The sequence below is a fragment of the Onychostoma macrolepis genome, chromosome 08 (genome assembly GCF_012432095.1).
Source record: "Onychostoma macrolepis isolate SWU-2019 chromosome 08, ASM1243209v1, whole genome shotgun sequence".
In the NCBI taxonomy this organism is placed as follows: domain Eukaryota; kingdom Metazoa; phylum Chordata; class Actinopteri; order Cypriniformes; family Cyprinidae; genus Onychostoma; species Onychostoma macrolepis.
In genome coordinates, this window is record NC_081162.1 from 142,248 (window position 1) to 167,683 (window position 25,436).

Sequence of the window (25,436 nt, forward strand, 5' to 3'; positions counted from 1 at the left end):
CCCCGGTCTGAGACCACCTCTTCCAGGATGCAGTAGTTCCTGAAGACATGGGTGAATAAGTACTCTGCTGTTTCTAGTGCCGTTTGTAGACCCTTGAGGGGTATAAATTTACAGGCCTTGGAGAAGCGTGGATACAGGTGTTACTGTCTGAGATGGGTAGGTCAGTTACGAAATCCACTCCAATGTGGGACCAGGGTCTACATGGTACGGGCAGCGGGACGAGCTTGCCTATGGGGAGATGACGAGGAGTTTTAGAGATGGCACAGACTGAGCAGCTTCAGACATAGTGGGTCCGTTGGCTGCCTGGGTGTTCAGAACCTGGTACTTTGTGAACTGAGCCCAGAAGAGTCTGCCGCTGGGAAGTGGGGACTTAAGTTTTCCCTTTTGGGCATCCCAGCGGAGCAGGTTCGATGAGAGTGGCGTCACGGATGTCCTTGGAAATGTTCCACTGAATGGGGCTGACGATCAGGGCTGGAGGGAGAATGGGTTACGGTTCGGTAGGTGTGTCCGGGAGTGCAGACATGATAGAGCAACGGCTTTGCAGTTGCGATTTCCGGGACGGTACGTGATGGTGAACTGGAACCAAGTGAAGAACAAAGCCCATCTGGCTTGATGAGGGTTGAGTCTTTAGACATCTCTGAGATATTGTAGATTCTTATGCTTGGTGATGACAGTGAAAGGATGGTGTGCTCCCTCCAGCCAGTGACGTCACTTTTCGACATAACCTACGCTCACTCTTAACCTCCCAGATATCTGCTATGGTTTCATCTTCGCTTCTTCCCCCTGAACAGTTATCATCTTTTGATGTTAATAGGGCTACTGATACTTTCTGCTCTACTCTTACGTCTTGTTTAGACAGTGTCTGCCCCTTGTCTTCCAGGCCAGCTCGTACCACCTCTTCTGCCCCTTGGCTATCTGATGTTCTCCGTGAGCATCGTTCTAAACTCAGAGCTGCAGAAAGAGTATGGCACAAATCACAAAATCCTACTGACCTTAATGTAGGGCTGTCGCGATAACCGCAATATCGCAATACAGCGCTATTGATGAGCATAACCGCAGAGGAATACAACAACCGCAGCAACCGCAATATTTCAGTGTTTTCTTTTTCGTAAGGTTACGCCCTTCTTGTTTTACACTTCGTGCATGTGTACTGAATATTAGTAATGATAACAATGTGTATCATGCTGATTTGCACAGAGGCTCAGTAAATTTGCACTTAACAAGCCTAAACAGACAGCGAATGAGAGAGAGATCGACTGATCGCGTGCGATTACCTGCGTCTGTCCTTCAGGTCGAGTCATATGTGAAAACAGGTTGTCATGTCCAAGGAAAGCGAAATCTGTCTTAGCATCGACGCTCTGCTGGTCAGCTGAGCCTTTAAAAGTGGCGCTCAAAGTTAAAATGATTTAAACAGCGTGTTTCATTACAAATCTCTGAATGAATCAGCACTTTTGAACGTGCAGTTGAATGAAGACTCACTCAAAGACAGTCTCTTGACGCCACCTTGAGGCGAAACAATGAAGCTGCACTGACTGACAGCCCGTCTAGAACACGCAGGTGAAATATCAACCGAAAAAAAGTATCGTCAGTCAGATTCGAGGATCAGAACTAACTGTTATATATATAGGCTAACAATATACTAATGATCTTATTGTCAGGTTTAAGTTTTGTTATGTGGACCGTTATTTTGTCATTCTCTTGTGTTTACTTCACTTCCTGTTTCAACGCGATTTAGTTTCGGTTTTATTGGTTTCTGAATATGACCTCCTTACATCGTGACACATACACACACAGATTTTATATATATATATATATATATATATATATATATACACACATATACACATACATATGCGGTAATACCGCATACCGCGCTATTGAGCCACTCAAAATTACCGCAAGGGAAATTCCTTAACCGCGACAGCCCTACCTTAATGTATATCGATCACTCCTCTCTTCATTCTCTGCTAATGTCTCCACTGCTAAAAGGACATACTATCACAACAAAATTAACAATTCGCCTAACTCCCGCATGCTCTTTAAATCATTTTCCTCCCTCCTTTGTCCTCCTCCTCCCCCTCGTTCATCAACTCTAACAGCTGACGACTTTGTCACATTCTTCATTAATAAAATTAATGCAGTTACTGAAGCCTTAAGACTGGCAAGAGTGGCTTCCAAATCTTCTATACTTATCTTGCTTGATCTGACTGCTGTTTTTGATACGGTGAACCACCAGATTCTACTGTCAACCCTATTGGAAAATGGCATCTCAGGAACCGCACTCCAGTGGTTTGAGTCTTACCTCTCAGATTGGTCATTCAAGGTATCTTGGAGAGGTGAGGTGTCCAAGTCACTACATCTAGCTACTGGGGTGCCTCAGGGCTCAGTTCTTGCACAACTTCACTTCTCTGTCTACATGGCATCACTAGGTTCTGTCATTCAGAAACAAGGCTTTTCATATTAACTCTCAACTCAACTCTACCTCTCATTCCATCCTGATGATCCTGACAATAGCTGCTTGCATCTCAGCATGTCTAAACACACATTTCTTGTTGGATGACGGACCATCATCTTCAACTCAAACTGGCTAAGACGGAACTGCTTGTGGTTTCAACAAACCCATCACTTCATCACAATTTCACCATCCAGTTAGGCTCATCAACCATAACTTCTTCAAATACAGCTAGAAACCTTGGAGTTGTGATTGATGATGAGCTGAATTTCTCAAACCACATAGCTAAAATTGCCCGGTTCTGCAGATTTGCTTTATACAACATTAGGAAGATCAAGCCCTTTCTTTCAGAACATACAACAGAACTCCTTGTTCAAGCTCTTGATCTATCCAGGCTGGGCTATTGCAATGCTCTCTGGCAGGTCTTCCAGCCACTTCTATCAAACCTCTACAATTAATCCAAAATGCCGCTGCAAGATTAATCTTTAATAAGCCGAAGAGAACACACGTCACACCTCTGTTCATCAATTTGCACTGGCTACCAATAGCTGCTCGCATAAAATTCAAGGCATTAATATTTGCCTGCAAAACCACCACTGGCTCTGCACCCCTTTACCTAAATGCACTATTTCAGAGTTATGTGCCCTCTTCTGCAAGTGAACGACGCATTATTGTGCCATCCCAAAAAGGCACAAAATCACTTTCACAGACTTTTTCATTAACTGTTACCTTCTGGTGGAATGACCTGCCCAACTCAATCCGAGCAGCTGAGTCCTTAGCCATCTTCAAGAAACGACTAAAAACAAATCTGTTACATCTTTATTTGACCCTCTAACTATAGCACTCTCATTCTATTTTACTTCCACTTTATCTATTTGTCTTCTTTTAAAAAAAAAAAAGCTTTCTATTTTTCTATTCTATCTACTTGCTTTTCTTTTTGCGTACATGTGTGTGTGTGTGTGTATATATATATATATATATATATATACACATATATACACACACACACACACACACACACACACACAGTGGGTACGGAAAGTATTCAGACCCCCTTAAATTTTTCACTCTTTGTTATATTGCAGGCATTTGCTAAAATCATTTAAGTTCATTTTTTTTCCTCATTAATGTACACACAGCACCCCATATTGACAGAAAAACACAGAATTGTTGACATTTTTGCAGATTTATTAAAAAAGAAAAACTGAAATATCACATGGTCCTAAGTATTCAGACCCTTTGCTCAGTATTTAGTAGAAGCACCCTTTTGATCTAATACAGCCATGAGTCTTTTTGGGAAAGCTGCAACAAGTTTTTCACACCTGGATTTGGGGATCCTTTGCCATTCCTCCTTGCAGATCCTCTCCGGTTCTGTCAGGTTGGATGGTAAATGTTGGTGGACAGCCATTTTTAGGTCTCTCCAGAGATGCTCAATTGGGTTTAAGTCAGGGCTCTGGCTGGGCCATTCAAGAACAGTCACGGAGTTGTTGTGAAGCCACTCCTTCGTTATTTTAGCTGTGTGCTTAGGGTCATTGTCTTGTTGGAAGGTAAACCTGCTGCCACCACCATGCTTCACTGTTGGGACTGTATTGGACAGGTGATGAGCAGTGCCTGGTTTTCTCCACACATACCGCTTAGAATTAAGGCCAAAAAGTTCTATCTTGGTCTCATCAGACCAGAGAATCTTATTTCTCACCATCTTGGAGACTCCATGTGGGCTTTCATGTGTCTTGCACTGAGGAGAGGCTTCTGTCGGGCCATTCTGCCATAAAGCCCCGACTGGTGGAGGGCTGCAGTGATGGTTGACTTTCTACAACTTTCTCCCATCTCCTGACTGCATCTCTGGAGCTCAGCCACAGTGATCTTTGGGTTCTTCTTTACCTCTCTCACCAAGGCTCTTCTCCCCCGATAGCTCAGTTTGGCCGGACGGCCAGCTCTAGGAAGGGTTCTGGTCTTCCTAAACGTCTTCCATTTAAGGATTATGGAGGCCACTGTGCTCTTAGGAACCTTAAGTGCAGCAGAAATTTTTTTGTAACCTTGGCCAGATCTGTGCCTTGCCACAATTCTGTCTCTGAGCTCTTCAGGCAGTTCCTTTGACCTCATGATTTTCATTTGCTCTGACATGCACTGTGAGCTGTAAGGTCTTATATAGACAGGTGTGTGGCTTTCCTAATCAAGTCCAATCAGTATAATCAAACACGGCTGGACTCAAATGAAGGTGTAGAACCATCTCAAGGATGATCAGAAGAAATGGACAGCACCTGAGTTAAATATATGAGTGTCACAGCAAAGGGTCTGAATACTTAGGATCATGTCAACAATTCTGTGTTTTTCTGTCAATATGGGGTGCTGTGTGTACATTAATGAGGAAAAAAAAATGAACTTAAATTATTTTAGCAAATGGCTGCAATATAACAAAGAGTGAAAAATTTAAGGGGGTCTGAATACTTTCCGTATGCACTGTATATATATATATATATATATATATATACACACACACATGTATATATATACACACATATATACATATATATATACACATATGTATATATACACACATATATACATATATATATATATATATATATATATACACATATGTATGTATGTATGTATGTATGTATGTACATACAGTCATGGCCAAAAATATCGGCACCCTTGGTAAATATGATCAAAGAAGTCTGTGAATGTTAATCTGCATTGTTAATCCTTTTGATCTTTTATTTAAAAGAATTCACAAAAATCTATGTGAAATTCTTATGAGTAAAATATCTCTGAAGTATATTCCCATTCATATTCACAATTTTGAACATGAAATTATCCAGCCATGGCTTCCTGTTTCACAGAAATATAAACAGGAGGGAAAACAAAGCCCAAATTCCCTTAATCATCCATCACAATGAGAAAACCCAAAGAATATATTTCTAATGTGCAGCAAAAGATAATTGAGCTTCACAAATTAGTGAAGTGGCTTTAAGAAAAGAGCAAGAGCAGTGAAAATTCCCATTTCCACCATCAGGGCAATAATTAAGAATTTCCAATCAACATAAAATGTTACGAAACTGCCTGGAAGAGGACGTGTGTCTATATCGTCCTAATGCATGGTGAGAAGGAGAGTTTGAGTGGCTAAAGACTCTCCAAGGACAACAACTGGAGAATTGCTGAGGGTTTCAAGAAAAAAGAAGGTTTCAAGAAAAATTCTCTTAGCTCATCCAAAAACAAACTCCAGCATATTCAGTTATCAGACACGGCTGGAACTTCAAATGGGACTGGCTTCTATGGTCAGATGAAACTAAAAAAATTATCTTTTTAGCAGCAAACACTCAAGATGGGTTTGGTGAACACAGGGATAAAAAGTACCCCATGTGTACAATGAAATATACTGCTGTAATTTTGATGTTGTGGGCCTATATTTCTGCTGGAGGTCCTGGACATCTTGTTTAGACACATGGCATCAGGGATTCTATCAAATACCAACAGATAAAAAAATCAATAAGTGTCCGACTTTGTCAGAAATCTTATAGTGGCCCGTATTTGGATCTTCCAACCGTACACTAATCCAAACACAAACCTCAAAAACAACACAAAAATGGGTCACTGAGCACAAAACCAAGCTTCTGCTATGGCCATTCAGTCCTCTGCCCTGAACCCTATAGAAAATGAGTGGGGTGAACTGAAGAGAAGAAGCACCAACATGGAGCTGGGAATCTGAAGGATCTGGAGTGATTCTGGATGAAGGGATGGTCTCTGATCTCTTGTCAGGTGTTCTCTAACCTCATCAGGCATTATAGGAGAAAATTTAGAGCTGTTAAACTGGCAAATGGAGGTTTCAAAAAGTATTGAATAAAAGGGTGCCGTTAATTGTGGCCAATGTGTATTAGAGAAAAACATTTATTTCATAATGATATTTCCCCCCATTTTTAATCCTTATTATCCAATGAAAGGTTAGATTTTTGTGAATCAAAAGATCAAAAGGATTAACAATGCAGATTAATTTTCACAGCCTTCTTTGATCATATTTACCAAGGGTGCCGATATTTTTGGCCATGACTATATGCCAAACTAAAATATATACACTGAACAAAATTATAAACAACACTTTTGTTTCTGCCCCCATTTTTCATGACCTGAACTCAAAGATCTAAGACCTTTTTCTATGTACACAAAAGGCCTATTTCTCTCAAATATTGTTCACAAATCTGTCTAAATCTGTGTTAGTGAGCACTTCTCCTTTGCCGAGATAATCCATCCACCTCACAGGTGTGGCATATCAAGATGCTGATTAGACAGCATGATTATTGCACAGGCGTGCCTTAGGCTGGCCACAATAAAAGGCCACTCTAAAATGTGTTCAGGTCCGAGCACTGGCTCGCACTGGCCTGATAGTGGAAAAGCGGCTAATCAGGTTCAAGTCTGGGCTCTGGCTGGGCCACTCAAGGACATTCACAGAGTTGTCCCGTAGCTACTCCTTTGTTATCTTGGCTGCATGCTTAGGGTTGTTGTCCTGTTGGAAGATGAACCATCGCCCCAGTCTGAGGTCCAGAGCGCTCTGGAGCAGGTTTTCATCAATGATGTCTCTGTACATTTCTGCATTCATCTTTCCCTCGATCCTGACTAGTCTCCCAGTTCCTTGCCGCTGAAAAACATCCCCACAGCATGATGCTGCCACATCAGGTGATGAGCAGTGCCTGGTTTCCTCCAAACATGACACTTGCTATTCAGGCCAAGTGTTCAATCTTTGTTTCTCATGCTCTGAGAGTCCTTCATGCGCCTTTTGGCAAACTCCAGGTGGGCTGTCATGTGCCTTTTACTGAGGAGTGACTCTGCCATACAGGCATGATTGGCTGAGTGCTGCAGAGACTGTTTTTCTTCTGGAAGGTTCTCCTCTCTCCACAGAGAAATGCTGGAGCTCTGTCAGAGTGACCATCGGGTTCTTGGTCACGTCCCTGACTAAGGCCCTTCTCCCTTGATTGCTCAGTTTGGCCAGGCGGCCCGCTCTAGGAAGAGTCCTGGTGGTTCCAAACTTCTTGCATTTACGGATAATGGCAGCCACTGTGCTCATTGGGACCTTCAACGCTGCAGAAATTTTTCTGTACCCTTCCCCAGATCTGTGCCTCGAGAAAATCATGTCTCGGAGGTCTACAGACAATTCCTTGGACTTCATGGCTTGGTTTGTGCTCTGACATGCACTGTTAACTGTGGGACTTTATATAGATAGGTGTGTGCCTTTCCAAATCATGTCCAATCAACTGAATTTACCACAAGTGGACTCCAATCAAGTTGTAGAAACATCTCAAGAATGATCAGTGGAAACAGGATGCACCCGAGCTCAATTTTGAGTGTCATGGCAAAGGCTGTGAATACTTATGTACATGTGATTTTTTTTGTTTTTTATTTTTATTAAATTATCAAAGATTTCAAATAAACCTCTTTCACGTTGCCATTATGGGGTATTGTTTGTAGAATTTTGAGGAAAATAATTAATTTAATCCATTTTGGAATAAGGCTGTAACATAACGAAATGTGGAAAAAGTGAAGCGCTGTGAAAACTTTCCAGATGCACAGTACAGTAAATGTTTCGGAATGGGATATTTGTATGATTTGTACATATAAATATCCTAGTCTAACTGCATCACTACACTGTACAGACATTACAGGTCAAAGCCATCTGATGTTCCATTTATCTAATAACATATATGGCTCTTAAAGCACTATGTATAAAAATTCAGTGTCATATTTTAAATACCTCAACTGAACTGAGGTCATTTGTTTTATTTACTATCTTATTACTGACCGTTTACTTCTCTTTTTTGTAAATTCAATTCAGTTTGAAATCAAGTTTGAAATCAAGCCTCTATTGCTGTAAGCTATTGCAAAAACAGCATCCTATTGCAAAGACACATTGCATTTAACCCATCCAAAGTGCACACACAGCAGTGAACACACACACACCGTGAACACACACCCCGAGCAGTGGGCAGCCATTTTTATGCTGCGGCGCTTGGGGAGCAGTTGGGGGTTCAGTGCCTTGCTTAAGGCCTCAGTCGTGGTATTGAGGGTGGAGAGAGCGCTGTACATTCACTCCCCCAACCTACAATTCCTGCCGGCCCGAGACTCAAACTCGCAACCTTTGGATTACAAGTCCGACTCTCTAACCACGACTTGCCCTTAAACTAGTAACTAGTACTCTGAGTAGTTTTTGAGAAGAGTACTTTTTACTTTCAACTTAAGTAGTACTTTAGCACCAGTACTTTTACTTGTTTTACTTGTATTATATCAGCAATGTTGCAGTACTTGTACTAAAGTAAAAATTTTCAGTACTCTTTCCACCACTGGCTGTGGGTGCTAATGGGTCTTCAACAACCACTTTGTAAAAACAACATTGGACCAAGAACAACTCAAAAAAAGGGCTAAATATAAAGAGAGAAATACAAGAGACTAAACAAGGTAATTAACTAAACACAGGTTTGACACGAGGGCAAATAAAAAAAACATGGTAAGAAAAGAACAAAGACAAAAAAACTAGGAACAGTGGAAAACTGACAAGATAACTCGTTACAAAAGTAAATAATAAATAATAAATCTAAGCATTACATTGATCTATCAATTACACAAGTGAAAATACCATTACTGACTGAATTTGGCATTTGTACAGTATACCAAATAATGAACTTAATATAGTTTGCCAACATTTAATGTGCTCTGATGTTTGTTGAAATCCAAGGTTTACAGGTTTACAGTTCTGAGGTTTACAGATAAGCTAACCAGTAGATCATCAGCTTCAGTACATGACATGACTAAGAATAAACATTCCTGTGCCAGAGCATGCCAGGTGGTCCTGATCTTTGGATTATTTTACCTTTCACACACATTCTTAATGACCACATCTGCATTTCTTCTTTTGTGTGTGTGTGTGTGTGTGTGTGTGTGTGTGTGTGTAACATTTTGTGGTGTTCTCACCTGTGTCAGAAAAATGCAGAGTTCTTTGAAAGGCTGTAGCAGACTGGCGTCTCTGATTTTCTTTATAATAAGGACACTTTTGGGTGGCTTGTTCCATGTCAATCTCTGACTGGCTGGATCTTGAATATGCCTGAATGCACAGATATGAACAAACATGTTTGTCTATATAGCATGGTTTTTTTTAAACATTAAAATTTATTGGGTGACAAAAAATAAGCTCTTATTTTCCCTTTAATAAATCCATTTTCCCTGATTGTTTGACATTTAAGAGATCATTGTACTATAAAACACGTAAAATGTAAAACACACTGTACTTCTTCCTCCAAGAACAGCTCTCATTGAAACCAAAATGACTTGTTTTATATTTCCTTCCTTGTCTTTATGATGTAATAGAGATAATTACACCAGCACAATCCTGTCTGCACAGCAACAGATCTACACCTACTTCATCATCACCACATTAATGAGATGATAAGGACAGGCAGAAGAAATATTAAAACAGCTTTACTGGGAAAAAAAGAAGAAAAAAAAAGAAAGAAAAAAAACCTTACCATTCCAGGAGTTCTAAAGGCATTAGGAAAGTAGTTTATTTTCAACTACATAAATACAGTTAGGTCCATATATATTTGGACACTGACACAATTTTCATAATTTCGGCTCTGTATGCCACCAGAATAGAATTAAGATGAAATTGAAGTGCAGACTTTAAGCTTTAATAATAATAATAATAATAAGTTTAATTTATATAGCGTTTTTCCAGAGCTCAAAGCGCTTACAAATCAAAACATAAATGGAACAAAAACAAAAAACAATTAAATTTAAGGGGTTCAACAAAAATATAATATAAAAAGCTTAGGGATTAAAACAATTTTTATACACAGTCCCCCCATTTTCATGGGCTGAAATGTAAATGTAATTGGACAAATAATTAAATAAAATGTTAAAATGTTCGTTTTTAATATTTTGTTGAGGATCCTTTGCAGGCAATGACTGCCTTAAGCCTGGAACTCATGGACATCACCAGAGACTAGGTTTCCTCATTTGTGATGCTTTGCCAGGCCTTTACTGCAGCTGACATCATGCTCAATCGGGTTTAGATCAAGAGATTGACTTGGCCATCGCAAAAATATTCCGCTATTGCAGTATGTTTTGGATCATCATCCAATATATGGACCTAACTGTCTGTCTGTCTGTGTGTGTGTGTGTGTGTGTGTGTATACAGTGGTGTGAAAAAGTTTTTGCCCCCTTCCTGTTTTTTGTTTTTTTGTTCGTTTTTGCATATTTGTCACACTTGAATGATTCAGATCATCAAACAAATTTTAATATTACACAAAGATAACCCAAGTAAGTACAAAATGCAGTTGAAATAATGATTTCATTTATTGAGGGAAAAAAAGCTGTCCAAACCTGCCTGGCCTACATGAAAAAGTAATTGCCCCCTAAATCTAGTAACTGGTTGTGCCACCCTTTGCATCAACAACTGCAATCAAGCGTTTGCGCTAACTGGCAATGAGTCTTTCACATCACTGTAGAGGAATTTTGGCCTAGTCTTATTGTTTTAATTCAGCCACATTGGAGGGTTTTCAAGCATGAAAGGACTGTTTGAGGTCATGCCACAGCATCTCAATCTGATTTAAGTCCGGACTTTGACTTGGCTACTCCAAAACCTTAATTTTGTTTTTCTTGAGCCATTCAGAGGTCACAAACTGATGGCCGGACATTCTCCTTCAGGATTTTCTCATAGAGTGCAGAATTCATGGTTCCATCAATTATGGCAAGTCATCCAGGTCCTGAAGCTGCAAAGCAGCCCCAGACCATCACACTACCTCCACCATGATTGACTGTTGGTATGATATTTTTTATGAAATGCTGTGTTGGTTTTCGTCCAAATCCAATATCGTGCATCCCTATTTTGCACTCTTGATGTTTTAGAGATTCACCCCTTCATTACCAATGGAAGATCACAAGACTGTGTTGATCACCCTGGTGTTGACCTTGGTAATTTAATATTGATGTCCTGTTCGGAGTGGAGTTCAATGCGCATTCCCAATCTGTCGGTCACTATTATTATTAGGGCTTTACTCAAGAGTCCCAATCATCTCTAATTAAGAGATTTTGCATGCTGAGCCAATCCTCATACATACGGGTATATAAGGCGACAGTGTACAGGTATATAAGACAACCAAGAGCGTCATCTTCCGTGTCTAGACATTCAGCACGTTGAACACTTGTTCGCGGATGGTTCATGCCCGCACTGCAAGTGCATGACCATGGCAACACTGCAATCGCATCTCAACTTTCTTAAAGGGGAAGTAGCAGACCCCTCTGTCACTACCTGCTCCAGTTTTTCTGCCACGAGCAGAGGACCGCTGGCTAGTGCTCGGAGAGATTTAAAGGTTACTACAGTGAAGAGCTTCTCTGGGCCAGTCCCCACGGAGCGCTCACTCCTCTTGCAGTGCTTGTCCTGTGTGGCTCCCGGGTGATTCTGCTGGCCCATCACACAGTGGTCCCAGCATTTAATTCGGTGCAACGCCGGAGGATCAGATGTCGATAGCAGCACCGGGGTTGGGCTTCAAGGCCTGTTGCATGTACTGTCTCTTTCCATAATTGGCAATCAACTGACCCTGCTGCTTTTGCTAATCTAATTAACTCTTGCTTAGATCTTTTGTCTTCTGTCCCCTCTGAGCATAAAATTATTTTATTTAACAATGCTCTGGCTGCCAATTTGGACATATTTGCTCCTATTAAAACTTTTGTACATACAGCTCCCTGGTAAATCTTGTTTTGGTTACTTGTGCTCTGCTGTTCTCACAATAATAAATGATTCCTTGTCTACTGGTTTTGTGCCAACAGCACTTAAAACTGCTGTTGTCACTTCTGTATTAAAAAAGCAAAACAATGATTTGAACAATCTCTGTAATTTATATTCAATTTCACATCATCCATTTATAGCTAAAATTTTAGAAGGTGTTGTCACCTCTTAATTACACAACCATTTAATGGTGTAGGGGAAACAGGTCAATTTATCTCAAAGGGAATCATTTATTATTTTATAGGGAATTTGGTCAGAATCACTGTTTTATGGCTGATCACTGAGTCAACACTGCAATGGATATTAAAATCCAAAATATAGTGAAAACACTATTAATTAGCACAGTAACAAGATCGTCAGTTTAAGACATTAACTTGTAAGCACAAAACAAGATACTTCTCTTTCAATATGAATAAGACTTTATTGAATAAATCTAAGACAATATAAACTAATCTAACACAAACGCACGCACTCACACATTCATACAAGCTGCAGGAAGAGAGAAAGTGAGGAAAGAATGAGTTTAAGAGAATGAAAATGTGAAATCCCAAGTTTATAGCAATGTGTGCAATTGCATAGACCTGAAGAATCATCAATCACTTAATTAACCCTCGCATTGAGTTCCGCACTGAGGTTAAAATTTATATTAAATGCACCAGTTCAGCTCAGCTAGAATCTGGAGGTTGTACTTTGTGCCTTTGTGTTAAGGGATTCCCTTTGTTATCATAGTTGCAGAAAGGGGTTTCACAAGATTGTTGATTGGCTGGAAGTTCAGTGGTCGTTCGTAGAGAAGTCTTGGGCGTTAGCTGAAGTCGCAGAGTTGTGGGCTGGTTGAAGTTTTAGATGGGCACACGAGGTCGGACTCGGAGACATAGCATTGTGGCAAAACTTAACTCAGAACACGGAACTCTCAACGGAAAAGAAAAGAAATTAAAGTAGAAGCCAGCAAGAAGAGTGACGAGACTAGATGGCGTTTCGTTCTTCTGAAGCACGCTGGAATGGTGCTCAACAAACGCAAAAAGTGATGGCAAAAAGCATAGCTAAGAGTACAAAGCAAAAAAGCTATAACTAAAAGCCGGGCTGTTGGACACATCCCAAATGGTGTCTTGACCAATTAGACATCGTCTTAGCTCGGGGTGTAGCTGTGTTTCTCCTCCCAAAACATAAATCAACATGTTATCTTATCAGTCACATGGTCCGAATTTTCCTGCTCTCGCAGAGTATAATTTTGGACATGATTTCTATATGAAGAATATAGAAAATTGTCTGATTTGCTCGGATATGGTTAATTATCCTACAATGGTTAATAATCTGTTCAAGCCCCTTCAATCAGGGTTTATGAACCTGCATAGTACTGAAACAGACATGGTTTAAAGTCATCAATGACTTATTATTAACTTCTGATTCTGGTTCTCTGTTGATTCTCATCCTACTTGATCTTAGTTCAACCTTTGACACTGCTGACCATATGTTTTTACTTAACCGACTGGAAATTGCCTTTGGTGTATCTGGGACCACTCTAGACTTTAGGTCTTATTTTACGGATCAATTTGTTTGTTAATTTGTTTTTATGGATGGTTTTTATGGATCTGAGGTGGGTCTTGTTTGTACTGGTGTCCCACAGGGCTCAGTTCTTGGTCCCTTGCTCTTCAGCATCTATATCAACTAGGGGTGGAACAATTCAACTTACTCACGGTTCGGTTTGTATCACGGTTTTAGAGTCACGGTTTTGGTATGGTTGTACGGTATGTGCTATGTTCCAGCCGGCTATGTCTACTATAGGATACTTACCACGATGGGCATTTTGACAATTTTTTGTGTGAATTTGTCCATTCAAACACAATACTTCAGAGAGAGCTTAATATTTATGCGCATTCTGAGGTGTGGGTTTGCGCACTTCGGATGAGCGCACAAGCTCGCGTCTTTGGATCTTAAATGTTTAAACTGGTAAAGCTTAAATAAGTTTAGTTTAAACACAGATATCAATGTGTGCTATTCAGGTCTCACCTATGCACGTGCGCTATCAGCACAATGACAGAATAAATGACTGCTCATATTCCAGCATTCAAAAAGAGTGAATGGTTTTGTAATGTACTGGGTTGGGTTAGGGTTAGGGTTAGGGTCACCACCCTGGTGACGCCACCCTGGCATTTGAGCCTTTTGTACAGAACACGGTTAAGACCATCTTTTTCATCTTAGAAATATTGCATGCATTCAGATTATTTTGCCCCTTCACCAGAATAATGTCAATACATAGCAGATGTAAAACTGTGAAGGGATTGGGGATATTTTAAATACTGTTACCATGGCAACATGTCAAACTTTTAACATTTGTTTCCTGTGTTTTTGAGGCAGATAACATGCTTAGAATTTCATGAAAATCGACACACACACCAGCATTAATGATAGTTAGACAATGGCATCAGCTCATAAATGGGCGTGGAGGAGGAGCTCTATAGTGCCAATTTTTGACAAAAGTTGGGGGGTTAGTTTTAGCTACAGACACCAGACTTGGTACATACATTGTTCTCATCAAGCCGGACAACTTTCTAATGTACAGTCATTAGCTACGACCAGCAGCAATTTGGCTATTTTGGTTTGAATGTGGATTTTTTTTTAAAAATCAGCCTGTGAATTAATGCACACTACTCTTGCAAAAATCACACGAAACTTTTTCAACATGATGCTAAGATACTGAAGATGCTAAACTGCGAATAGATTTTGGATATCTTGAACAGTGTTGCCATTGCAATTTATTAAAATAACAGTAAAAAAGATAACAGTAATTTTCTTATATATTTAAAGTGCATTATCCTAACTCTTCAAAACTTTTTACATATGGAGAACAAGTCATTCTTAGGAAACATGCTTAGTTTCATGAAAAAACAGGTGTTAATTATCGGACCTAAAACCTCTGCATGTAATAACCTACACTGTAAAAAAAATAAATGTAAAAAAACAGTGAAATGCTTGGCAGCACAGTGTGCCAAACGTTTACCATTAATGGAAATAATATTTTTTTATTTAAACTGTCACTGTCAATGACTGGCAGAAGCAGCAGCTAAACAAAAACTGTAAAATTAACTCTTTCCCCCCCATTGACGAGATATCTCGTAAATTAAGAGACAACGCTTCCCCGCCACTGACGAGTTTTTATGGCAATCCATGTTCTAGGTGTATTACGGTAAGAAAAGCCCTAGCGCATATCCTGAATGAGTTACGAGACTTCCAGGTCTTTAGGGTGCGAATAGAAGAAAATCGGCATAAATGGAAGGATCAGAGAAAATGTAGATCATATATAGATCATATAGCCTATGTAGATCATGTTTTGACCATTTTGAATCTGATCGGGACGAAGTAGTCTGTGAGAGAGATGCATTTACAGACACCGAAACATCTGTAGTTGTAACCGATTCGTCGATCTGAATAGGGGTGTGTGTGTGTGTGTGTGTGTGTGTGTGGGGGTGCAATCTATCTACAGATCTATCTATCTATCTATCTGTATGTATGTATGTGTGTATGCATGTATGCATGTGTGTGTGTGTGTGTGTGTGTGTGTGTGTGTGCGCGCGTTTTTGTGAAAAGTCAGGACATAGATTTGTATAATGACAAAGGTATGACATAGGTATTACAAGGTGAAGGTGACATCTCAGGACATTGAGCCATGTCCCCACTTTTCAAAACGCTTATAAATCACTCAGAATGAGTTTTTTTTGGGGAAAGTTGACATGCACAGTCTCCTGTAAGGGGTAGGTTTAGGTGTAGGGTTGGTGTAGGACAATAGCACATACAGTAAGTACACTATAAAAACCATTACGCCTATGGAACGTCCCCACTTTTCACAAAAACGAACATGTGTGTGTGTGTGTGTATAATCATATGTATGTATATGTATGTATATGTGTGTGTGTGTGTGTGTGTGTAATCATATGTATGTATATGTATGTATATGTTTGTGTGTGTGTGTGTGTGTGTGTGTGTGTGTGTGTGTGTGTGTGTGTGTGTGTGTCTGTTTGTTCTGTTTATTGAATGCAATTTAAATTATTCGTATAATTATTTACAGGTGAAAGAATATGACATCTGAATGTATTTTGCTTGAAAATGCACTACTTTGATAAAAATGCATTTTTGTCAGTTTTTTGTCCAAAATGTTGTATTTTTGATGGAACCCATCTGCATTCAAATGGTGATAAAACATGAACACATGAAGACAGAATAAAAAAACTTATTTTACAGATACTGTCTGGATTATCACTGTGAAACATTCTCTGTGATACTTAATTTTTTGCAGTTAACCATCAACTAACAAAAGGAAAAAATAATAACTATCATTGCATCAGCAACTCCACAGTTACTGCCTTTAAATAAAGCTACATGCAACATAACATCAATGTTTCTTGGTCTTCTCCTGGACTGAAGCACACACTCTACTCTTCAGCACAATGGTGACCCACAAAACACAGACAACAGAAACCCTTTAAATACCAAAAGAACATTGAACACTAACAGATCTCTCTAGATCTCCGCATCTTCACTTATTACAAACCAGTCTGACTTTATTTCTTTCATACAAAACTTCTTATTGAGAATTAACAGAGGTTTAGATGTTGATGTTTTATTGAAATTAATAAAGTTTGAGTCACCGTTGTGGAGATAAGCGTTTGCTTTAGTTGGGCTTCTGACCCTTCACTTTTAAACAATAATTTCCCCCGGCTGCTGTAACTGTGTTTCTAAAGCACATTTGTTACAGCAAAATCTGCAAGAAAAATTCTGATCAGATGTTGCTTACGTACTGACGATGATCTTGTCATCGAATAGTGGCCCGATTCACTAACCTCATCAGCAATGTCTAATGTCTGAGCATGTTAAATTTATTTCATTTTGTTGTAGTCTTAGAATTTTACTGCTTGAAATGTAGCCCTGCTTTAATATTTTGAAGGCTTGTAAATCATTTTGAAGAAATTATTTAGACAACAGCATGTGGAGTCACAGACATCAAGAATCTGCATATGAACCTCAACAATGGTGACAATCGACAAAATATTCAGATCAGCTCTGATCATCACAAAACAAGCTTTTCGTTGATTGTCACCATAGTTGAGATTCATGTGCTGATTCTTGATGTTTGTGCGAGTCAAAAAGCCTCCATTCAAGACACTTTCTATATAATATAATTCCTGACTGTCATAACATCACAAGGCTGCTATAAAAAAAACATTAAAAGCTAACACATTCAGAGACAATACTCATGATGTGATCAGACAACTATATGATGCCTAACTCATCATCAATAAGTAACTAGGTTTATCTGATCAGATTTTTTGCCAGCAATTTTTGCTAAAACAAATGTGCCTTTGAAACACACCGTTATAGCAGACAAAGAAAAGCTGATATTATAAAGTCAAGGGTCAGAAGCCCAACTAAAGCAAACGCTTATCTCCACAACGGTGATTTCAAACTTTATTATTTTCAATAAAACATTAACATCTAAACCTCTGTTAATTCTCAATAAGAAGTTTCATATGAAAGAAATAAAGTCAGACTGGTTTGTAATAAGTGAAGATGCTGAGATCTAGAGAGATCTGTTAGTGTTTCATTTTATGTTGCTGCCAGTCATGTGACGTTTAATTAATTAATTAGTTAATTTTACAGTGAAGGTGTTTGATTGTAATAATTTAGGAAATGCCTGTGTTGTCAGCTTGTTTAAATAAGGAAATTTTACTTTAATTTTAAGGTTTTTGTTTGGCACCCTGTGCTGCCAGTCATTTGACCGTTTTTTTTGTTGTTGTTGTTTTGTTTTTTTAAGTGAAGGTGTTTGATCATAAAAATTCAGGAAATACCTGTAAAATAACAGTGTTTGTCAGCTTATTTAAATAAGGAGATTTTACTTTAATTTTATGGTTTTTGTTTGGCAGCTATTGCTGCCAGCAGTGGTGGAGGTAACGAATTACAACTACTCACGTTACTGTAATTAAGTAGTTTTTTTGGGTACTTGTACTTTTTTTGAGTATATTTTTAAAGCTGTACTTTTACTTGTACTTAAGTACAAATTTAGCAAAATAATCTACTCCGTTACTTTTAAATCGTAGTTTGTTACTCAGTACGCCCACAATTTGAATTGATATTCAAACCTTTGACAGCATTTCATTAGCCAATAAAGATATCTGATCGTAAACGGACCAATAAAAGCCCTGATATCTGAACCGCGGGAAAAGCAGCCGCTGCTGCAGCAGGGTTGAAGAGCTGATCGGACAGTAAGGGAGCTCATCGTAACTATGGAGTCAAAGTTTGGAGAAACAAACGACATGGTAATGTTATCCGAAATATCTATATTTTGATACCGATAATGAAATATCTGATACGGTTCCATTACTCATTCTCCACAATATCTACCGTCAATACACCGATACATGCTGCGTCTCGCTCCCTCCTCTCCGACTGCGAGTTTGACGCGCATCCGTCTCCTGTCAATACAGAGTCTGAATGTCCGCGCGGGATTGCAGGTATTCTGGATAATTTTAATCATTTCCACACAAATGTGGCGAGCGCTTTATTGTAACATGAGAACACAGTCAGGTAATCGCAAAAAACTGGATGCAAGCTCTCAAATAGGCCTAACTTATACAAATGAACTGCCTGCCCTCTCACTCCGATATTACCTGAGCGCAGACCGTGTGCAATCGCGATCTCTCCATGCTTTTAAAGTAGAAATTATTTCTCTTTGCTCCTGGATTAAACTTTGTGAAAGGTTATCAACCATTCAGAATAGATCCACACCTGACAGATGGAAATGCTACTGGAAATTGTATTGGCTGTAAGTGAAATGCACCAGAAAGTCTTTCAATAATCAACGATGGATCTTTAATTTCTTTACTATGTAAGTGTATGCTAGAAATGTTTTGAATGGGATATTTGTATGATTTGTACATATAAATATCCTAGTCTGTCTAACTGCATCATTGTACAGACATTACAGGCCAAAGCCATCTGATGTTCCATTTATCTAAATAAATAACATATATGGCTCTTAAAACACTGCCTATAAAAATTTAGTCTTGTCATATTTTGAATACCTCAACTGAATTGCAGTCATTTGTTTTATAATTTTATTACTGACTGTGTACTTGTCTTTTTTTGTAAATTCAATTCAGTTTGAAATCAAATTTGAAATTAAGCTTACTTTTGCAACAAAGTTACGCTATTTTAAAAGACACAAATACACAGAACGAGCAAATGTTTAAGATTGAGATTTTTGTAATGGTAATTGATCACTGTTTATATGTATGTAAATAAAAGCCTATTTGAAAATGTTCATATAAAGCGAACGTGTCTTTTTAGAAGACTTGGATTAAACCACTCAAAGCTTGACATAATGATTGACTTGAAAATGCCAGTATACAGTATGTGGTAGTTTTGCCAATGGTATTGAAAATGATTAAAGTCGTCATGAAATCCAAAAATGACCCAACTTACTTTTTTAGTGCACATTACTAGTCTTGTGGTGAACAATTAAACTGTGCAAGTCAATACACCGAGAGAAAAAAAAAAAAAAAGTCTGCTGTCGTAATCTTTAATCAAAAACTGAAAATTTGCTTTTGCTTGGGAATGGCGTTCTCGCTCTGATGACGTCAGTTTGATGGCGGAGAATCCACTTGTTAAATATGACGTGAGGAATGCTGTTTCCGGGTCCAAGCCTCTACTCATTTCATTTGAGAATGCTATCTCAACAGCCATTTATGAGCACTATTTAATACTAAATATTTAAGCTAAGCATATACAAATTTTGCTAGGCACACTACAGTCTCTGTGTTCACAGTGTCTCAGACACTAATATTTTAGCTGAAACACCGTCTGGCCATCTGGGATTTCAGTATGGAGATAAAGGTTGGGATTATAATTTTTCAGTATTACATGACATCGTGGGTGTATATTAGCACAGTTTGTTGGTTCCTTGCCGCTGTCGCCTCTGGCTTGCTTAGTTGGGGATAGAGGTCTTCACGGGTCCAAAAATTCGTGCAGACCCGAGAAATGCCTTAATTGTACTACGCGGACCCGACGCGGACCCGACCATTATTCGAAAGTTGGACCCGAACCCGGCTGGGAAGACACAGACCCGACTGCACCCGATCGGCACATATTGCATAGCAAACTGCTATTAAGTCAATAAGTTGCGAGAAAAAAATAATAATTCCCTTACTGTTAGTAGCCTTCTCCCTGTCTGCGATGCATACAATTCTCCTAGACAATAAATTTCCATCCATGTTGGCTGTTCATTCCTCTCTATTGCCGACTGAAAGAGACTTAATCCACTGATTATTGCTTTAAAAGTCTACATCACGGTCAGTGACGGATGACTAATGTATGACGGCGTTTTAGTGCCTCGTTAAAAATTTTAAAAATCTAAGATTACGAGATTAAAGTAGTAATATTTCGAGAATAAAGTCGAAACTACGAGAATAAAGTGGAAATGTTACGAGAATAAAGTCGAAATGTTTCGATAATTTAAATCGTAGAAATTAAAGTTACAATATTTTGAGAGTATAGCCTATATTGCGCATGCAAATGGCCTGCGTTGAGAGCACCGGGAGAAGTTGCCAGGCCACCGGAATTGATTTGAATATTGTTGCGTCCGAGCGACCGCATCATCTTGCTGGGATGTCAATTTTAAGGACTCGCAGAAGCAGCTTAATATCAAGAATGTTCTATGAGTCTGTGGTGCCAGTGCCATCATGTATGCTGTTGTCTGTTGGGGCAGCAGTTTAAGGGTGAGTGACATTAACAGACTAAACAGAATCATAAGGCAGGACATGTTGTGGGAGAGGAACTGGACTCTCTGACAGAGGTGTCTGAGAGGAGGATGTTGTCCAAAATAAAGACTATATGGGACTTTTCCCTCTCACCCGCTCTACAATGTGCTGACCAGCTACAAGAGCTCATTCAGTAACAGATTTCTACTCCCACGCTGCACTACTGAGAGACACATTCCTGTCTGTTGCAATTAAACTATTGAACTCTGAACTGTAACAGTTACACAAACATTGTACATGGTATTACATTGTTTTTGTATGGTCTTTGTATACCATGCCCTTTACTATGTAAAGGTGTATACAGTGGCAAATATGTTTCTTTTGGAGGAATTCAGGAATGGTGTAGTTTTAGATATTTACATAGATATTTATTATATTTAAATTATTTTTATATGCTATTTTTCTCTTTTGGTTGGGAATTGTGTATGGTGTAACAAAAAGGAATTTCCCCTCGGGGATAAATAAAGGAATTCTGATTCTGATTCTGATTCTGAAGAATATGATATTTATTAACAGACTGAACAGGAACAACTGTTTATCTTAACATCAGCTCACACACTCAATCGACATTCCTTTGGGGGGCGCTGTAGCTCTCTTATTTAACCCTTTTTTAATACACTACAAATATATGTGGGATTATTAGCAGAAATCATACCATGTGTCAAACTCACGGGGACAGTATGCTTGGAAATAATATTTCATGTCTTCCATTGCATTCATTATTTGTAGTGCGCCAGCCACCCAATAGCAATAGCTTAAGCTTTGTGCTTTTAGTGCTTTTAATATAAAACAAAGTCTCAGCTTTCAAAATCAGTTTTATAACGAAACACAAATTATGTGTCTTACAATAATGTGATTTTCAAGATCTTTAATGTGGCGTGACAGATCGCTGTATTTATGTGAATCAATTCATTCAATTACTGTAAAAATTCCACCACCTACTCCGCAAAAACATCTGTGGCATCCAAACTTTCATTCCTCACATAGCCTGTTTAATTAAACAGCAATAAAACGTTCTAAAGGTTGAAGTGGACTCAAATTTGTTAACATACATTATATTGTTGTCTTTTCTGCTGTAAATGTTAAGTGACTATTCACAAACTGTTTTATTCATGGTATACTGTAAATGAGGACATAATATTTAACGTCTTCCATTTATTATTTGTAGTGCGCCAGCCAACAATTTTGTGCTTTGTTGCTTTTACACACAGCTCAGCTTTCAAATTCTGCCAGTTTTATAACGAAATACAAATTATATAAATGTGTTTTTGCTCTTTATTTCAAGTTTATAGCAAGATACATCATAAGGCATAAAAAAAAAAAAAACGCCGTCGTACTAATGCAACTTCGCAGCTTTTATTTATTTATTTTTTCTCCATCTCGAGTCAACTTCGACTGTTGTCGAAGTGTTTACTATTGTCCTTTTGCATTATTGACACACTATTTCCTATTTGATACTGTAATGCTGCTTTGACACAATCTGTATTGTTAAAAGCGCTATATAAATAAAGGTGACTTGACTTGACTTTCATAAATGTATCGGTCAGACTTGTGACAGACAGATCTTGTGTTTCCCTCCCTCTTATGTCCTTATTTGGTTAATTTCCTGTTCTTGTCCTCATTGTGTTAATTTGAGGCCAGCTGTGTTTGATTAATTATCTCATTTACTCCTTGCATTTAAGCCCTGTGTTTCCCCGAGTCTTGCGTCTGCTGTTATATGTTATCCCTGAGTTCCAGTGATTGTACCCCTTCGTTTCTTGGATTAAAGTCTATGTTGAAGTATTCTCCTGCATCTCCTCGTTCCTCCCAGAGAGATCGTGACAGAACAGCGGACCAATAATAGGGTTGGCTGATCGGAGGCTGATCTGCCATGGCCGCCTAAACTCCCTGCTCCGCCGTGGGTCCCGGAAAGGGCGCCGCCCTGGAGGCCTTCCATCCTGGATCCCTGTCCCTTGAGGCTTCAGAGCACCCACCCCCCCTCCCCGTTGAATGCGTTAAGGCACGGGACAGGTAAATGTCAGACTTGTGTTCCCATGTCTTGTGTTTCCCTCCCTCGTATGTCCTTATTTGATTAATTTCCTGTTCTTGTCCTCATTGTGTTCATTCGAAGCCAGCTGTGTTTGATTAATTATCTCGTTTACTCCTTGCATTTAAGCCCTGTGTTTCCCCGAGTCTTGCGTCCGCTGTTATGTTATCCCTGAGTTCCAGTGATTGTACCCCTTCGTTTGTTGCATTAAAGTCTATGTTGAAGTATTCTCCTGCGTCTCCTCGTTCCTCCCAGAGAGATCGTGACAAAATCATGCTCAGGGGCCACCAAAAAATTAAAACTATCAGACAATTTGGCTGATAGATGAAGACTGTAATACCCAGGATTACCACCAGTATAAACTATCTTTTAACCCAAATCCCGTTTAGCTTATTCTCAGTGTATCAGAAAGAAAAATAAATTCATAGAATCAGTTGATATGTACTATACTGTCAATATACTTTTTTTGTATAATTACATAATTATTGTACAAATGCTTATAGAGCATTGATTTTTTTGTTTTTTTTAAATCTTCAAAGGAAAATTCATTACGTTTTATATATCCTATCCTCTCTCACTGACAGGATAGGAAATCGGATCCTTTTCCTGCTTAATTCAATTAAATAGAATAAGAAACAAATGCATAAAATATGGTAATATGTACTCTACTTGTAATATAGTTTTATATAATTCACATTTCACACATGCTTATAGATCATTAAAATATTTATTTATTTTTAAATGGTAATAGATCATGAAACGTGTTGGTAACAATTTACAATAAGGTCTCTTTGGTTAACATTAGTTAATGCATTAACTAACATGAACTAAAAATAAACAATGTATTTTTACAGCATTTATTAATCTTTTTTAGTGTTAGATAATAAAAATATTCATGTTAATTCACAGTATATAAATTAATGTTAACCCTCTAAACGCCAAAGTCGCAAAATTGTGACAAGACGTCATACTTCATGAAATAGACTGTAGTTCCTAATATGGTGTAATATCTCATGTGTATTCCCTACCACTAGATGGCAGACATGTAGTACTCCGATTCTTGACCAAAATTGTTAGAGGAAATAGCAGAGCAAGTGAGCTATCGTGTCATTGATGCGGAAGCAGTTCAGTTCATAGCGTCTAAGTAAATTGTGAGATTTGTGAGAGAAAATCGTTGTACCGTGAGGATGTGTTGCAAATGTTATTCGCCGATTCTGACTCTGAAGGGGAATATTTGCCTTTTGGAAGTGACGATCGGTCGTCTAATGATCATTCTTCTCCTGGTACATCTTTGCATACGTAAAAGGCGAGAGTGTTCACGAAGCACCATCAAGTGATCATTTCGAGCCTTTGCCCAACGGTGAAGGGGGGGGGCAGGGTTGGACATGGTCTTAGTGTCCATAGGAGAGGCTCCGCATTGCTGTTGATCGGCCAGATTGCGTCGTTTGTTCTGATCACGCATGCTCTAAGGGCCACCGGCAGACAAGGTGGGGTCTGTGGTAGGTCTGTGTGCTGTGCCATGCAATGAGAGGTACTATACTCTCAAGAACTATAAACTGTCACCTAGGTACCTGATTGGGCAGATAGCTGGTCAACTGATCAAAAAATATGTATTTTACTATGGCACAGTAATATAGCAATAATTTACTGCTTTCTCCTGTTTTACTGTTGATTTCCTCTTTTCCTGATCATTTGGAATGAGGATAAAAAGACGAAAAAAAAAAAAACATGCAAATAAGTTTAAACATCCATTCAATATCTATTATTTCTTGAATATTACAGATGAACTGATCAAAAAGTAGGCTACTGTTCACATGCATTTTACTACTATATAGTATAGTAATAATTTAGTACTTTCTCCTGTTTTATTGTTGGTTTCCTCTTTTCTGATCATTTGGAATGAGGATAAAAAGAAACAAAAAAAAAACATGCAAATAAGTTCAAACATCAATTCAATATCTACTATTTCCTGAAAATTATGAAATTCAAGAGGGCCGCCCCCTGATGACGTCATAATATGCAAATTAGATGAGTATATTTACACCCCCCATAAACTTTCGGTCATGCCCAATATTTTTCTAATTTACAGTAGATCTCCATCTTTAAGCCCTTTCAAGCCCCAAGCTTTTGAAATCTTGATGTCAAAATCCAGCATTTTTCCAAAAAAACCCTGGCGCCTTAAGGGTTGAGATACAACTTTAAATTGTATCTCAATTATAATGTATTAATAATTTTTTAACTTAATATTAATTAACATTAATAATTATTGTTCATGTTAACTAATATAGGTAATGTTAACAAATTAAACTGTATTGTAAAGTGTTACCAAAGTTTTATATACTGTTCTCTCTCTCTCTCTCTCTGTGTGTGTGTGTCTTG

General features: G+C 38.6%; 1 protein-coding gene across 1 annotated transcript in view; it reads right to left on the reverse strand.

Annotated features, from left to right (window-relative positions):
• The window catches only part of nadka (NAD kinase a), a 61,139-nt gene that overhangs the window by 24,884 nt on the left and 10,819 nt on the right, over nt 1-25,436 (reverse strand). The window contains exon 4 of the mRNA XM_058785297.1: nt 9,413-9,542. Coding sequence (XP_058641280.1) covers nt 9,413-9,542 — 130 coding nt within the window. The remainder of the gene's footprint in view (nt 1-9,412; nt 9,543-25,436) is intronic.